This window comes from Schistocerca piceifrons, chromosome 2 (genome assembly GCF_021461385.2).
Source record: "Schistocerca piceifrons isolate TAMUIC-IGC-003096 chromosome 2, iqSchPice1.1, whole genome shotgun sequence".
Taxonomy (NCBI): Eukaryota; Metazoa; Arthropoda; class Insecta; order Orthoptera; family Acrididae; genus Schistocerca; species Schistocerca piceifrons.
Window position 1 is genome coordinate 840,208,525 of NC_060139.1, and position 16,926 is coordinate 840,225,450.

The 16,926-nt window shown below is 38.5% G+C and overlaps 2 protein-coding genes across 4 annotated transcripts in view; one reads left to right on the plus strand and one right to left on the minus strand.

The window, feature by feature from the left end:
- LOC124776868 (RING finger protein 17) overlaps window positions 1-16,926 on the minus strand; it is a 529,150-nt gene that overhangs the window by 448,863 nt on the left and 63,361 nt on the right. The gene's annotated exons all lie outside the window — the stretch shown is intronic.
- Window positions 1-16,926, plus strand: part of LOC124776870 (actin cytoskeleton-regulatory complex protein PAN1-like) — an 88,701-nt gene that overhangs the window by 69,273 nt on the left and 2,502 nt on the right. Inside the window, exons 2-5 of the mRNA XM_047252050.1 lie at window positions 242-419; window positions 8,555-8,786; window positions 11,413-11,840; window positions 16,218-16,431. Coding sequence (XP_047108006.1) covers window positions 242-419; window positions 8,555-8,786; window positions 11,413-11,840; window positions 16,218-16,431 — 1,052 coding nt within the window. The remainder of the gene's footprint in view (window positions 1-241; window positions 420-8,554; window positions 8,787-11,412; window positions 11,841-16,217; window positions 16,432-16,926) is intronic.

The following is a 16,926-nucleotide window of genomic DNA, read 5'->3' on the forward strand; positions in this document are numbered from 1 at the left end:
AAGCCAAGTGTGTTGTCACAAATGTTTACCATTTGATTGATCTCATGAACTAATTGCTTGAAATAATTTTCAAAGACTGTGTTAAGCACAATTTTTTATGATGTTTTAGGCATACCTCCTGATTTAAACATGTTTTTTCATCTACATGCCAAGGGTAAACTGAAGTCACCACCAATAAACGGCAATCAATGTATATCTTCAGTTGATTTTAGGAAATAAAACCTTAACATTATGTTTTCAGCATCCACGAACAGTACTCTCAACAGCAGTAGCAACAGCAGCAGCCCCGTCAGCAGTGGCCGGGTGCCCTCCAGTTCAGAACGGTTTCGGCGGCTCATCCCCTACATGACATACTACATCACGCAGCAGAGTGTGGCGGCAAGACCAGCTGCTGCACCCCTACCCATTGGCTTTTACAGGTAAACATGTCCACTCTTCAACTCTGGTGAATGCGTCTCAACGTTAGATGCAATTTCACCGCAAAATATCCTTCTCATGTCGGTGAGAGAGACATGCAATGTTTCATTTTGCAGAATAGTAGTTGGGTGTTCTATTCCACGAAGTCCCCTTCAGTTCTTGAATGAAAGATACGAAAATGTCTAAAATCACAGACATGCAGCAGATGACTATGCAGAAAGACTAAGCTGCTTCTTCCTTGTTGTAAACTAAAGCAGCTAATAACAAAAATGGATAATATGATACTGAAAATCAATTTTACTAGTTAGTTAGTTCTCAATTACAATCTGTATTAATTTCATACGCATGATAAAGTGTTTGTGTGGTTTACGCTGTTCAAATACTTTTTCAAAAATATTATCTTAAATTTATTGTTCATTTAGATAATGGAATAGAGACAAGAAACCTTTTGCTTTTATAATTGGAGGGATTTATATCTTTACAGCACTGAAAAACATTGTTTCACATAGTGAATTTGTTAATCTGTGCACATTCAGATGAAGCACTTTACATTAAGGTAGTTCGTTAACACAGGCATACAGCAAGAAACAAAGGTGTTAGTTTTCATCTAACATATTGTGGCAAACATACTCTGAAAGGAGAACTTCAATGCACCCAATTTTCTTTTCACTAAAATATTGTAATAGTTATATTCTTCACAAACACAAGAAAGAAAGGAACACTGCAGTTTAATGTCCCATGCATGACAAAGTCATTAGGGGCCGAAAAAAAACTTCGAATGTTGAATTAAAATACAGAAGAAATGCAGATGTGTTCATTTCAAAGGAATCATATCAGCGCTCACCATGAATGATATGGGGAAACTACAGGAAATCTAAATCCAAATGGCCATATGGTGACAAAGCCACTCTCACCAATAACATGAGTACAATGCCTGAAACTAAAATCTACATTTTTTGCTGTAACTATCATGTCTTCCTCAGTCACTAGAGAAGCACTTATGAAAAGTTCCCAGAGCATAAGTTTTTAAGTCTGACATCCCATACCACAGCTTTAGTTTCCTGCGCCACAAAAAGGCAAGGCCTCAAGATTTTAATCCCACTATAGAATGTAGTTTTAATCTGTCAGGAAACAAGTCCATCACGTCTGTCACCAATGTGATTTTGTGTCAGCTTAACTGAAATCCACTCAGAAAAAATTCTGCAGAAATTAAATATATCGATAATGTTTCAAAACATTAAGACAATGTTGGCACCTAAAGCACTGAGTGGAAACAGCCTATCACTGAACTTCACAAAAAATAAAAAGAATTTTTTGGGTGGGTCTTCATCTACCCAAAAACAAAGTCAACAGCATATGCTCATGATTTATGCAGAAATTTTTGGCCACCTTTGTGGGACTGCAACTAACTTGGAACACAAAAAAATGTACATGCAACAGCTGTTATTTGTGTTAATGAAGAAGTGTTAACAGAGACACACACACACACACACACACACACACACACACACACAATGACAGTTTATACTAAATGACCATTGTACACCACTTTTTTTCTTCTTTTCTTTTTTTCCCATGGCAGGCAACAAGCAAGACATTACAGAAACTTAGTTCATGATGTTTTCAAGTTTCTAATGGTGTCAGTACCCTAGGGATCAGCAAACTCGCCATCTTTGGGAATTAGTTCACTAGCGATCATTCCTTTTTGGAAACTGTTCATTTTTACTCTTTCACCGTTCCTTCTTTATCTAATTGTGCACGCTATGTGGATTTTAGATAAATTTTCAGATAAACATCATGCATGCACAATTATTACTTCTGTGTGATAAATTCACTGAGTACCTAATTTAGACAGGTTGATTATTTTGATTTCCTTAGCCAAATGCTTTCTCAGAAAGCTTCACATTAGTCAACTGACATGATGAATGTGACCACAAGACAGGTGCAAAGACGCCAGAGCAAGCTTCATGGAAGTACGGGTCACAGAACCAGTTTGGATCCAGCACTGGCCACCATGATCATCAATAACTTTCAAGGGAAGCTTCTGTCGCAGCAAGTACATCATCATCATTTTCAGTTCATGTATAGAAAACAATAATTACTTGTATGGGCATTACTCGCATGAAATAACAAGAAGTAAACTGCAATCTGTCAAACCAACAAATTATTTACATAATCCAGTGTGTTAATTTACATGCATTGAAGTTCCACAATATGTACGTGAGAAGTAAGGATTTATCTGCAAAAAATCAAAACTACTGGCACAGGAGCTGAGATCATGCATACTAAAACTGGAAGCTTTGTATTAGCAACAGGTACAGCTATATACACTGAAGCACCAAAGAAACTGGTATACGCATGCGTATTCAAATACAGAGATATGGAAACAGGCAGAATATGGCACTGCAGTCAGCAACGCCTATATAAGACAATAAGTGTCTGGTGTAGTTGTCAGATTCGTTACTGCTGCTACAATGGCAGGTTATCAAGATTTAAGTGCATTTGAACGTGGTGTCGACGCACGAACGATGGGATACAGCATCTCCAAGGTAGCGTTGAAGAGGAGATTTTCCTGTACGACCAGTTCATGAGTGTACTGTGAACATCAGGAATCTGGTAAAACATCATATCTCTGACATCACTGCAGCCAGAAAAAGATCCAACAAGAACGGGACCAAAGACGATTGAAGAGAACTGTTCAATGGGACGGAAGTACAACCTTTCCACAACTGCTGCAGATTTCAATGCTGGGCCATCAACAAGTGTTAGCGTGCAAACCATTCAACGAAACATCATCGATAAGGGGTTTCGGAGCTGAAGGCCCACTTGTGTACCACTAATGAAGTTTTACGCCTCATCTGGCCCCGTCAACACCGACAATGGACTGTTGATGACTGGAAACATGTTGTCTGATTGGATGAGCCTGTTTCAAATTGGATAGAGCGGTTGAACATGCAAGGGTATGGAGACAACCTCGTGAATCCATGGACCCTGTATGTCAGCAGGGGACTGTTCAAGCTGGTGGAGTCTCTGTAATGGTGTAGGGCGTGTACAGTTTGAGTGATATGAGACCCCTGATACATCTAGATATGACACTTGACAGGTGACACGTATGTAAGCACCCTGTCTGATCACCTGCATCCATTCACATCCACTGCGCATTCCGATGGACTTGGGCAATTCCAGCAGGAAAATGCGACACCCCACACGTCCAGAATTGCTACAGAGTGGCCGAGTTTAAGCACTTGCGCCGGTCACCAAACTCCCAAGACATGAACATTATTGGGCGTATCTTGGATGCCTTGCAATATGCTGTTCAGAAGAGACCTCCACCCCCTTGAACTCTTATGGATTTATGGACAGCCCTGCAGGATTCATGGTGTCAATTCTCTCCAGCACTACTTCAGACATCAGTCGAGCCCATGCACATTGTGCTGCAGCACTTCTGCATGCTCATGGGGACCCAACACAGCACTAGGCAGGTATACCAGTTACTTTGGCTCTTCAGTGTAAATAGACTGGAAGATCATGGGAACTTCGTAAAGGGAGGTGGGGGGGGGGGGGGGTGGGAGGGGGGAGGAGAATGATCTTCCCTCCCAAAAAGCTTAATGACGTAACACACATCACTGCTTTAATGATCTTCACAATCGGAAAAAAATACCTAGTTTTTGATCAGTCATCAGCCCCAAGGTTCATGCTTCTGAGCAAACAAAGTCAGCCATTAACAGATGAGAGTGAAATGAATATTAAATGCTACAGTTTACTAGTCACATATTAACACACTTTAAATATAAATTTTACACACACACACACACACACACACACACACACACACACACACACACACACACACACACACACACTTCAAAATAAAATAAAAAGTTCACAGCTGGCTCAATGCTGATTATTTTATACATACTTCAGTCATTTAACTAACTATGGATAATTTTATTACAAAGTTGTCCATGAAACTCACTGTCTGCTTTTTTCGTTAGAGTGACTTTTCTAGATGTGGGTGTTTGATTGAAGACATTTTGGAAAACACATACCTTTTATTTACTTTGCAAGCATAATATGAATGATATGATTATAGTGATAGTTTTTAAATTAACTGCAAATTCTCTTCTTGAAGAATCATCTCATGGGGTACCTTTCCGTGCTCTAAAGGGACCCATCACACTAGGTTGATGGCGAAAGCCATATACAGTATATATTGAAAAAGTTCATGTTACGCGATGAAGTTGAATTACAATGAAATGAAGAGAGAGCACAATTTGTTCTATTTTTATTTTCCTTGCCCCCATGTAAGATAAAGCATGATCTGCCACTTCGGTAAAACAATCGTAAAGCAGAACCAACAGAGGAAAATATATAAGGATTAAAGTAGGAACTGATCAAATCCCAAAAATTATGACTAATGGAATTGAAGACATTGTTTCTAAAAAATGAGAGTGTCTTTACACATATTTGATTTGTGTGACAAGTTCCTTAAAACAGATTCTATTAGGTACGAGAATGAAGAAGTCAGCAACATTCTAAACCCAGCTGCCAAACTAAAAGTTTTATATTACCCACGTGAGACAGGTATCAGCCTCATCGAACACAGTAATAAATAATTTACAAAAAAACAAGGACCAGAAGCTATATACACTTCATGTAAGCTATATGTACTTCTGGTTGTGTCTCAGCATTCCTATATGATTCCAGAGCAAAGAGAGACTTTATGGAAGATTATGGGAGAATAAGTACAATTTAAAATGTAATGCCTCAAACTCTTGGTAAATAATGGGTTTACATGTTGTCTTATTAAATTTAATGAGGCAATGCGATATTAATAATTAAACAGAAAGTAAAAAACTCTTTTGTTAACAAGTTACTTCTGAACAGTATGTTTTGGGATGAAAAGTAAATATCATTTTACGCCATTCTACAGATTTTTAAATGGAGAGGCACCACTTCCCCTTTTTGTACTGAGCTGAAATCATGTGCAACACATTTTTTGTGCCAAGAAAAGAGAGTAGGGGGTGCCATAGAGCAGACTTGAAAAATAAGAGCCTCCATAAGTATCATGTCTGTTACTTTTGGAACAAATATGAAAATTTGCAAATTTCATGTAAACTTTCTTACACTACAATTAGAATAACGAATACGAGTTATCTTAAAAATTAGTCACTAAATCAAGCAGATTAAACTAAAAAAAAAAAAAAAACAATGTCTACTCATTCGGTGTTAAAAAAAATGTGTGTGTGTGTGGGGGGGGGGGGGGGGGGGAGGGGAGTTTGCCTTATTATTATTTTTTATTTTTGTTTTATTTATTTTTTTAATATATGTTTTGTGATGCTGAGGGGATTAGATTAGGAAATGAGACACTTAAAGTAGTAAACGAGTTTTGCTATTTAGGGAGTAAAATAACTGATGATGGTCGAAGTAGAGAGGATATAAAATGTAGACTGGCAATGACAAGGAAAGCGTTTCTGAAGAAGAGAAATTTGTTAACATCGAGTATAGATTTAAGTGTCAGGAAGTCGTTTCTGAAAGTATTTGTATGGAGTGTAGCCATGTATGGAAGTGAAACATGGACGATAACCAGTTTGGACAAGAAGAGAATAGAAGCTTTCGAAATGTGGTACTACAGAAGAATGCTGAAGATAAGGTGGGTAGATCACGTAACTAATGAGGAGGTATTGAATAGGATTAGGGAGAAGAGAAGTTTGTGGCACAACTTGACTAGAAGAAGGGATCGGTTGGTAGGACATGTTTTGAGGCATCAAGGGATCACATATTTAGCATTGGAGGGCAGCGTGGAGGGTAAAAATCGTAGAGGGAGACCAAGAGATGAATACACTAAGCAGATTCAGAAGGATGTAGGTAGCAGTAGGTACTGGGAGATGAAGAAGCTTGCACAGGATAGAGTAGCATGGAGAGCTGCATCAAACCAGTCTCAGGACTGAAGACCACAACAACAACATGTTTTGTGATCATAAAAATGCTGAACTAAAATGAGTAATTACACAAAAAAGAACTAAGCCAACCGATCGAGTCTGAGGTTGGGATTAGAAACAGAGCAACCAGAGACGAATGAGACCAAGAGAATGAGATCCAGAGAGGAATGAGACCAGGCAAAGTGAATGGTGAACAACCGTTCCTGGGAACAAACCAACCACGAGCAAAATGAATGGTGTACAGCTGTTCCTTACAAGCTGTTCCTCGGTGTTTTCTATTAACTTCAGTGAACCATCCCTCTGGATCTTTTAGTTCATGAATGATCCACTTCTACACTACAATGTAAAGGAGATTATTGAAACAATCCTGTTACTTCAATATGTACCACATGCTGTAATGATTCGAAAACAATGAAAACAAATTCACCAGCAGCATACCAGACTTGTGAAATGGGATAAAATGAAAAGAAGAACCACTGAAAATAATGTATAATGCCATACTTGTAGAAATTTAGAGGCATCCTAGGAAAGGGAAGGACATCACAAAAGACTTCCATTTTGTGCCATAATGTGGAGGCAGTGTGTCTAATTCATTTATATTGCAGTAGTAGCTTTTATTCATTAAAAGGGTTTAAAAACTTTACTCCTCCAAGTCTCAGGAGCGTAGTTTTACAACATGAATCATATTGACAAAAGTGCATAGAAACTTGCACATCTTTATTTTAAAAAAATGATTTTACACAGGTGACACAGGGAGGTTGTTAAGTTACAGTTTAGTGATCTCAAAGAATTTATGATATGGAACTGTCTCCAGGACCAGGTTTACAAAACAATGGTCCACTTCAGCTGCACCCACTTTAATCACAAATGACACACTTCAGCCATGATACAATACCAGCAGAAAGAAATCTCTTCAGAAAGACTAATCGAAACAATGCCACATTAAAATCTTTTTTTGTCATGTAATAGACAAAAAGATTTGTTTAATTGTGTGCTGCCCACTGGACTTCGGTCTCAAAAATATAATTGACATACATCTACATTTTTCTCCGGGTGCATCCGTATTTTGCAGTCAGGTGGCCCTTACCTGTCACCAGAAGTCTATGAGCTTCATTTAATTTACACAATAAATCTGAAAAGTAGCACCTGACATAATCTATCCTCTCTTCATTCACAAAAATAATGTTGTTGTTGTTGTTGTTGTTGTGGTCTTCAGTCCTGAGACTGGTTTGATGCAGCTCTCCATGCTACTCTATCCTGTGCAAGCTTCTTCATCTCCCAGTACCTACTGCAACCTACATCCTTCTGAATCTGCTTAGTGTATTGATCTCTTGGTCTCCCTCTACAATACAAAAATAATAAGGAAATGAATAAAGTAATAACGAAGTATTCTGAGGTGGTTTTCAGTTACCGCTCTGTTACAATTTTAGAATCTTTACAGGATCAAAGTAATTTATAAAATAAAACTGTGCCCAGAGTCATGTTTACAAATCAAACTTCAGCTGCATATGTTATAATCCCCATTGATCCAATCCAGCACTGATATATATACTGCCCATAAGCGATGATCATAATGTTTGTTTCTGAATTAGAGAGATGCACAAGGCAGTCCATGCCACCCTCACAGAAACAAAATGCTCACTCAACAACACAATAACATGATGAGATGTATCACAGCACAACTCTCACATATGGTCAATGCAATAAGGCTACAAGACAAAAACTAAAGTATTTTACAGGTTGCACACATTTATTGATCCCTTGATAGGTGTGGAGGGATGACAACCTTGGGTACTGCAACAGACTTAAAAATTATTAGACTGAATTAATTAAAAGAAACATCATGATATGCTATTATTTCTGTGGAACTGAATAACACAGCAATAGCAGTATTTATTTTGGACCCATTATCTTAGTGGTGCTGCAGCAATAATGTGAAGCACCAAATATTACACTAAGATTAATGGAGAAATAAGGGCAACACTCTTTTAAACAACTCTTAGTTTTAAGGCAAAAGTTTCAAATGCATTTTGCAACTGACAGTCTGATAGTTGAAGAATCAGTCAGGATGCTGACATTCTGGTTAAAGGAATGAACCCCTATCCCCTTTTCCTAAATATGATTTACTTAAGCATAAACATGAAATACTGATACTGACACAGTACATCAAATGACAACAGTTTCCTTTTTTCCAGACCAGTGACTCAGTTTACCGGGAACAGCCTCTACAAGCCATCCCCCACAGCTCGACCACAGCCTTCATTGCCGCCTCCTCCTCTGGCACCCATACCAGCACCCACACCAGTGTACAATGCACCATACCCACAATCTAGTGGAGATGCACGCCTCAATGCACTAGTTCGCATACTTGCCATCCTTCACCAGGCACGCAACAGCCCGCAAGCCACGCCCAATGCAGGCATACAGGTAAGTGGACAGCATTATATTTTCATTAGGTATCATCTAAAGTTATCTAATGCACAGCTAATCTCCTCAATCATAAATATTAAGTTGCATTTTCTCACTACTATGAGGAAAATGGAGGGCAAATGAAGACTGAGTAAATACTGAGCAATTATTTAAAGAGATCATCACGGCATTGGGGCTATTTCTTTTTAAAAAATTGCAGAAAACTGAAGCAAAGACACGTAGATGAGGATTTTAACACTGCTTCTCATCAACACAAGATCTATTATTTTATTATCTTGTTATATAACTCACCAGCTCGTCAAAATATGTTCCACAGCAAAATCTGGGAAATTCTTGACAAATTTAAAAATAATGTATTGCTATCTGAATCTGGTTTTTGATTCCTTAAGTTTTTTTAACTGCAAGAACAAAGAGCATCATAGCTGAAGCATGTCAAACGTGTTTTAGAATAGGTATTAACCAAAGACAATGATTTTATGTTGAAAACATGACTAAATAACGGCCTTAATATAGTTACGTATATGAACAAAAGCTTCCTTAAGATTCAAACACATTTAAAAAAAAAACCACCTGCAAGGTGAGAGTGTACTCTGCAGCTCTGGAAGAAAACCTAGCTAACAGCTGGGAGATTTCCCTACTCTATCCATATGTCTTTTTAGGACTCGGCATCTTGAATTTGCACATTAAATTATTTACAGTGACTAAAAATATATGTAAATTGATTTCCAAATGGTGTAAGCCATTAGAAACTTTTAGTTTTGATTAATTGTGCATATAGTATCAACTACGTGCAAATTTTACCATCGCCTACCTCTACACTCACTTCAGGATAAAAAGTTAGTGCGTTACAAAATGCCTTAAATAAAAGGAATAAGTTTATTGACCAAACTCCTAAAAATAATTAATTAAATAACGAAAATTTGGCTTGCTTCAATAGTAAAACATTCATCCTTGAATGACACACAAAGAACATTAGACTCGTTTACATTGAAAGTGTAAGATCAAAGGAAAAATGGACAGTACATTTGGAAGTAATCAAACGACAAGAGCAGAAAGAATAGTCAATGAACAAGGACAACATTATACTAATATGGGCCTGCAAAGGTGTTCTTCACTGCTTGCAAATTAGATAGGAAAGGAACAACATGTTGACTATAGGGAATAATACATAATTAACACTAGGATAAGAGAAAATAGGAACACAAAATGCACAAATAAAATGACAGTAGCCAGTATTCCATGAAATGGGAAGTCCAAGTGCAATAATAAATAAGAAGAGGAGAGATAATACAATGGAAGACATTAACAGCCAGTGATTATAAAAATGTAATCAACTATGACATAAAAGAACCTCATTACATTCTCACGCAGACTGGACAATTTAAATTATAATTTTGTTTTCACACACTACTTATGAGACAGTTTGTGATGAAGATGGTTAATTATAAAACTGATTATTTATAGGATGTTCCAACATATACAGACAATCATTTACAAATTTCACTGCAGATCATGATATTACGTAAACTGGCTACCACAAGTACTCAGGATATATACAGAGAAAATTTATACAAGACTGAAATGATAAAACCAATGAACAAGAAAAGTTACACTTTTAGAAGTTTAAGACAGGATTGTGAACTCTCATCCAGCCCACAAAAGGAGATTAAATCTATCTTAAAAACAATGCTAGGCTGTTGGAGGAGATTTAGAGATAAAGTTTTATTAACAGTCGGAATGAGTGAATAACTTAACTGGAACTATCTCAAACAATTAAAATACCTGGGACCCTCTCAAAATAATAAAAAAGCGCTGCAAGACAAATGGAAATTTTTGTTCTAAAGAGAATACATGTTATACTTAATAAGTCATGTCAGATAGGCCCCTGACCAAAAGCAAATTTGGTGTCCTGTAAGAAAATGTCAACAGAATGTTTTGTTTATCTGGAAGAATGAAATTAATATCCAATAAATGGTGATCATGAGCACACTGTCAACTAAGAAATTTAACAGCTTTATCCCATAACATTTATGATGAATCACAATGCACACACACACACACACACACACACACACACACACACACACACACACACTTACTGCATTTCCTACACGTGTAATCAAGGTCATTACTCAATGCAATGTATTACTGATGCAGTGAAATCTCATTTGCAAAGCAAACAACGGCAGTCCACACAGGTCAAGGCACCGGGGGGCAGGGTGGGGGGCATACAGCATCACCAATTCCAAGTGACAGTTGCAGTCGAGTGCATAGAGGGGTTTTACACTTGACAAATGTGTCTATCCTGCAAGTTATATTCCTCACTTGCTCACCACCATGACCCATGATTAGCCATGGCATACCACAAGAAAAGGAATAAAAATTCATTAAAATAACCCACTCCAATCATTTTTAATGTTTGCTCTGGCTACCACTTTTACAACAGAGCACTCAGAACACTGATGAACTCCCACTGGCTGTCGGATAATGTGCGACATCAGGTGTGCATAATGAACCTAAATTCGATTTCTGTCATCCGTGACTCCAACAGTAGCAACAAAGTAAAAGATTTAAAACAATATTGTGATAATCAAAAGTAATTAAACACTTTTCTCATCAACAGGCTCTGGCGCAGATCCTCGCAATCCTACAGCAATCAAATGCATTGCCTGCAGGCTCTGAAGCAGGTGTTTCAGCAGCTATTCGTCCTCATCTTCAACAGCAGAACTATCATAAAACACCAGCTGTCACAGTGTATCACAATGGCCATCCACCACCTGCTATACCTGCATCAACTCCTGCACCAACAGAGAACCCTAGTACAGCTACAGTTCCACAGCAGTTGTTGGTTGCAATTTCACCACGACCCTTTGCATTCACTCCTGGTCCACCTTCAGCTACACCTTCAACTTTACCAGAGCATGTGGAAGAAGAAAATGATCTCCCTGCTTATGATGATGATGATGATGATGATGATGATGATGACGACAATGGCAGCACTAGTGGGGACTACACTACTAAAGAAGAGATTGCCAACCATTCACCTGACAGGTATGAAAGTAAAAAAGCTACTATAGAATGATTATGAACTATTATTAAAATTGTCGTTTCTACATAAGACATTTACTCTGCTATAAAATAGTAGCAAGTTTGCTTCTTATACACTATCATACAAGAGTTATCCTTAAAGTTACAATTATGTCAATTGGTATGTCAAATGCTACCTTTGTATTCTCACAGTCACCACCTTCCTAGATTACGTATATTTCGTCAGAGTGGTACCTGGATGGTGGGGTTGGGCAATGGGCAAGATGATTTTTGTTTGGGTGTGAGTGTGAAATTAGAAGGCCCAATAAATAGTTTGAAGCTTTGATGAATGACAGAAGTTTATTTTGGGAGGAGCTAGATGGACTTTGAAATGCGTTAATCTCTCTCTCTCTCTCTCTCTCTCTCTCTCTCAAACTCAAGTCCGGTTACTGATTTAGAAACTGATCATAACATTATAATTCAGCTTGGTATTACACAAAAAAAACCAAATATCTTGCTCTTGAATATGTCAAGTGTCATTGTGCATGCAATCAGCCATTTTTCAAAAAGATTTGACTGACGGATGCACATAACTATTGGATTATATTGCTGACATCAGACTATTTTTTCCCCCCATGAACCATGGACCTTGCCGTTGGTGGGGAGGCTTGCGTGCCTCAGCGATACAGATAGCCGTACCGTAGGTGCAACCACAACGGAGGGGTATCTGTTGAGAGGCCAGACAAACGTGTGGTTCCTGAAGAGGGGCAGCAGCCCTTTCAGTAGTTGCAAGGGCAACAGTCTGGATGATAGACTGATCTGGCCTTGTAACAATAACCAAAACGGCCTTGCTGTGCTGGTTCTGCGAACGGCTGAAAGCAAGGGGAAACTACAGCCGTAATTTTTCCTGAGGGCATGCAGCTTTACTGTATGATTAAATGATGATGGCGTCCTCTTGGGTAAAATATTCCGGAGGTAAAATAGTCCTCCATTCGGATGTCCGAGCAGGGACTACTCAGGAGGACGTCGTTATCAGGAGAAAGAAAACTGGCGTTCTACGGATCGGAGCGTGGAATGTCAGATCCCTTAATCGGGCAGGTAGGTTAGAAAATTTAAAAAGGGAAATGGATAGGTTAAAGTTAGGTATAGTGGGAATCAGTGAAGTTCGGTGGCAGGAGGAACAAGACTTTTGGTCAGGTGATTACAGGGTTATAAATACAAAATCAAATAGAGGTAATGCAGGAGTAGGTTTAATAATGAATAGGAAAATAGGAATGCGGGTAATCTACTACAAACAGCATAGTGAACACATTATTGTGGCCAAGATAGATACGAAGCCCACACCCACTACAGCAGTACAAGTTTATATGCCAACTAGCTCTGCAGATGATGAAGAAATTGAAGAAATGTATGATGAAATAAAAGAAATTATTCAGATAGTGAAGGGAGACGAAAATTTAATAGTCATGGGTGACTGGAATTCGAGTGTAGGAAAAGGGAGAGAAGGAAACACAGTAGGTGAATACGGATTGGGGCTAAGAAATGAAAGAGGAAGCCGCCTGGTAGAATTTTGCACAGAGCACAACATAATCATAGCTAACACTTGGTTTAAGAACCATGAAAGAAGGTTGTATACATGGAAGAACCCTGGAGATACTAAAAGGTATCAGATAGATTATATAATGGTAAGACAGAGACTTAGGAACCAGGTTTTAAATTGTAAGACATTTCCAGGGGCAGATGTGGACTCTGACCACAATCTATTGGTTATGACCTGTAGATTAAAACTGAAGAAACTGCAAAAAGGTGGGAATTTAAGGAGATGGGACCTGGATAAACTGAAAGAACCAGAGGTTGTACAGAGTTTCGGGGAGAGCATAAGGGAACAATTGACAGGAATGGGGGAAGAAATACAGTAGAAGAAGAATGGGTAGCTTTGAGGGATGAAGTAGTGAAGGCAGCAGAGGATCAAGTAGGTAAAAAGATGAGGAATAGTAGAAATCCTTGGGTAACAGAAGAAATATTGAATTTAATTGATGAAAGGAGAAAATACAAAAATGCAGTAAATGAAGCAGGCAAAAAGGAATACAAACGTCTCAAAAATGAGATCGACAGGAAGTGCAAAATGGCTAAGCAGGGATGGCTAGCGGACAAATGTAAGGATGTAGAGACTTATCTCACTAGGGGTAAGATAGATACTGCCTACATGAAAATTGAGGAGACCTTTGGAGATAAGAGAACCATTTGTATGAATATCAAGAGCTCAGATGGAAACCCAGTTCTAAGCAAAGAAGGGAAAGCAGAAAGGTGGAAGGAGTATATAGAGGGTCTATACAAGGGCGATGTACTTGAGGACAATGTTATGGAAATGGAAGAGGATGTAGATGAAGATGAAATGGGAGATACGATACTGCGTGAAGAGTTTGACAGAGCTCTGAAAGACATGAGTCGAAACAAGGCCCCGGGAGTAGACAACATTCCATTGGAACTACTGACGGCCTTGGGAGAGCCAGTCCTGACAAACCTCTACCATCTGGTAAGCAAGATGTATGGAACAGGCGAAATACCCTCAGACTTCAAGAAGAATATAATAATTCCAATCCCAAAGAAAGCAGGTGTTGACAGATGTGAAAATTACCGAACAATCAGTTTAATAAGCCACAGCTGCAAAATACTAACATGAATTCTTTACAGACGAATGGAAAAAGTAGTAGAAGCCGACCTCGGGGAAGATCAGTTTGGATTCCGTAGAAACACTGGAACACGTGAGGCAATACTGACCTTACGACTTATCTTAAAAGAAAGATAAAGGAAAGGCAAACCTACGTTTCTAGCATTTGTAGACTTAGAGAATGCTTTTGACAATGTTGACTGGAATACTCTCTTTCAAACTCTAAAGGTGGCAGGGGCAAAATACAGGGAGCGGCAGGCTATTTACAATTTGTACAGAAACCAGATGGCAGTTATAAGAGTCGAGGGACATGAAAGGGAAGCTGTGGTCGGGAAGGGAGTAAGACAGGGTTGTAGTCTCTCCCCGATGTTATTCAATCTGTATATTGAGCAAGCAGTAAAGGAAACAAAAGAAAAATTCGGAGTAGGTATTAAAATCCATGGAGAAGAAATAAAAACTTTGAGGTTCGCCGATGAAATTGTAATTCTGTCAGATACAGCAAAGGACTTGGAAGAGCAGTTGAATGGAATGGACAGTGTCTTGAAAGGAGGATATAAGATGAACATCAACAAAAGCAAAACGAGGATAATGGAATGTAGTCGAATTAAGTCGGGTGATGCTGAGGGAATTAGATTAGGAAATGAGACACTTCAAGTAGTAAAGGATTTTTGCTATTTGGGGAGCAAAATAACTGATGATGGTCGAAGTAGAGGGGATATAAAATGTAGACTGGCAATGGCAAGGAAAGCGTTTCTGAAGAAGAGAAATTTGTTAACATCGAGTATAGATTTAAGTGTCAGGAAGTCATTTCTGAAAGTATTTGTATGGAGTGTAGCCATGTATGGAAGTGAAACATGGACGATAACTAGTTTGGGCAAGAAGAGAATAGAAGCTTTCGAAATGTGGTGCTACAGAAGAATGCTGAAGATTATATGGGTAGACCACATAACTAATGAGGAAGTATTGAATAGGATTGGGGAGAAGAGAAGTTTGTGGCACAACTTGACCAGAAGAAGGGATCGGTTGGTAGGACATGTTCTGAGGCATCAAGGGATCACCAATTTAGTACTGGAGGGCAGCGTGGAGGGTAAAAATCGTAGAGGGAGACCAAGAGATGAATACACTAAGCAGATTCAGAAGGATGTAGGTTGCAGTAGGTACTGGGAGATGAAGAAGCTTGCACAGGATAGAGTAGCATGGAGAGCTGCATCAAACCAGTTTCAGGACTGAAGACCACAACAACAACAAAACATCAGACTATTGCAGAATTATGCAATGTGTAATTATGCTCGCGTATTATGTCTCAAGATAAACAAAAAACTATCTGTAGGAATCTACGTGCATTCCACAAACAAATCTTGTGAAACTCGGTTGGCTCTATTCATTACATTGCCAAACTTCTATGAAGTTGGGAGTGTAGGAGACAGGTACTGGAGGTATTAAAGACGAATTGGGCCTAGATACTGCAGTTGGTAGAGCATTTGCCTGTGCAAGGCAAGGTACTATGTTCAAAAACTGGTCCAGCACACGGTTTCCCAATTAATGAACACTCTGCTGCATGAACATTCATTCTGGATACAATTTGCTGTGGCATGATTCTTTCAATATCAAAGAAATAAGATTTTTCTCTCCTCCTCCTGCTAAAGGTGAAGCATTAGCTAGCATTATACACTTTCATTGTGGTATTAATAAATTATTACTAAATAATTAATAAATTCTATTTCTTGCAGGTACGCTGCTAAGTTGCCACATGGTTTCAAGCCACAGAACTACTATGGTGGTGTCACAAGCACTCAAATCTTTCCTGATCCTTACTCAGATGGAAGTACACCAGGTCGAGCTGGTGTTGACTACCCCACCTACTCAACAATTCCACAAACAAGCTTCAGCTGTAAAACACAGCGTTACAAGGGATTCTTTGGTGATCCTGAAACATCTTGCCAGGTAGGTTTTTTTGCCTATTAATGAAGCTACTATTAATTTTTGTCTCTTATCATTCATTTTCTGCAAGACTTTGGTTGATTCATGTTTCACATCAAAAGTACTGAAAACAGCATCTTGAATGAGGTACCATTTGTGACATAATGCATTTCGATGTGCCAAAAAAGGTGTGCTGGATAAATGTTTTGCACAACGAAATTCACTGAGTACAGAAAGTGTTGGTGCTTTTTCAATTTGGCACACACACAATGAAAAATTGTATTTATCATAAATATTTTTTTAAGATTTATAGCAAAATTATGAAAAGGAAAGGTTGCTATTCACCATATAGCGGAAATGTTGAATCACAGACAGACACAACAAAAAGACTGCTACTTGTTTAGCAGTCTTTCTGTTGTGCCTGTCTGCAATTCAACATCTCCGCCACATGGCGAGTAGCAGTCTATCCCTTTTGTAATAATGTCATTATTACATTGTTTTGTAAGATTAATACTCTTT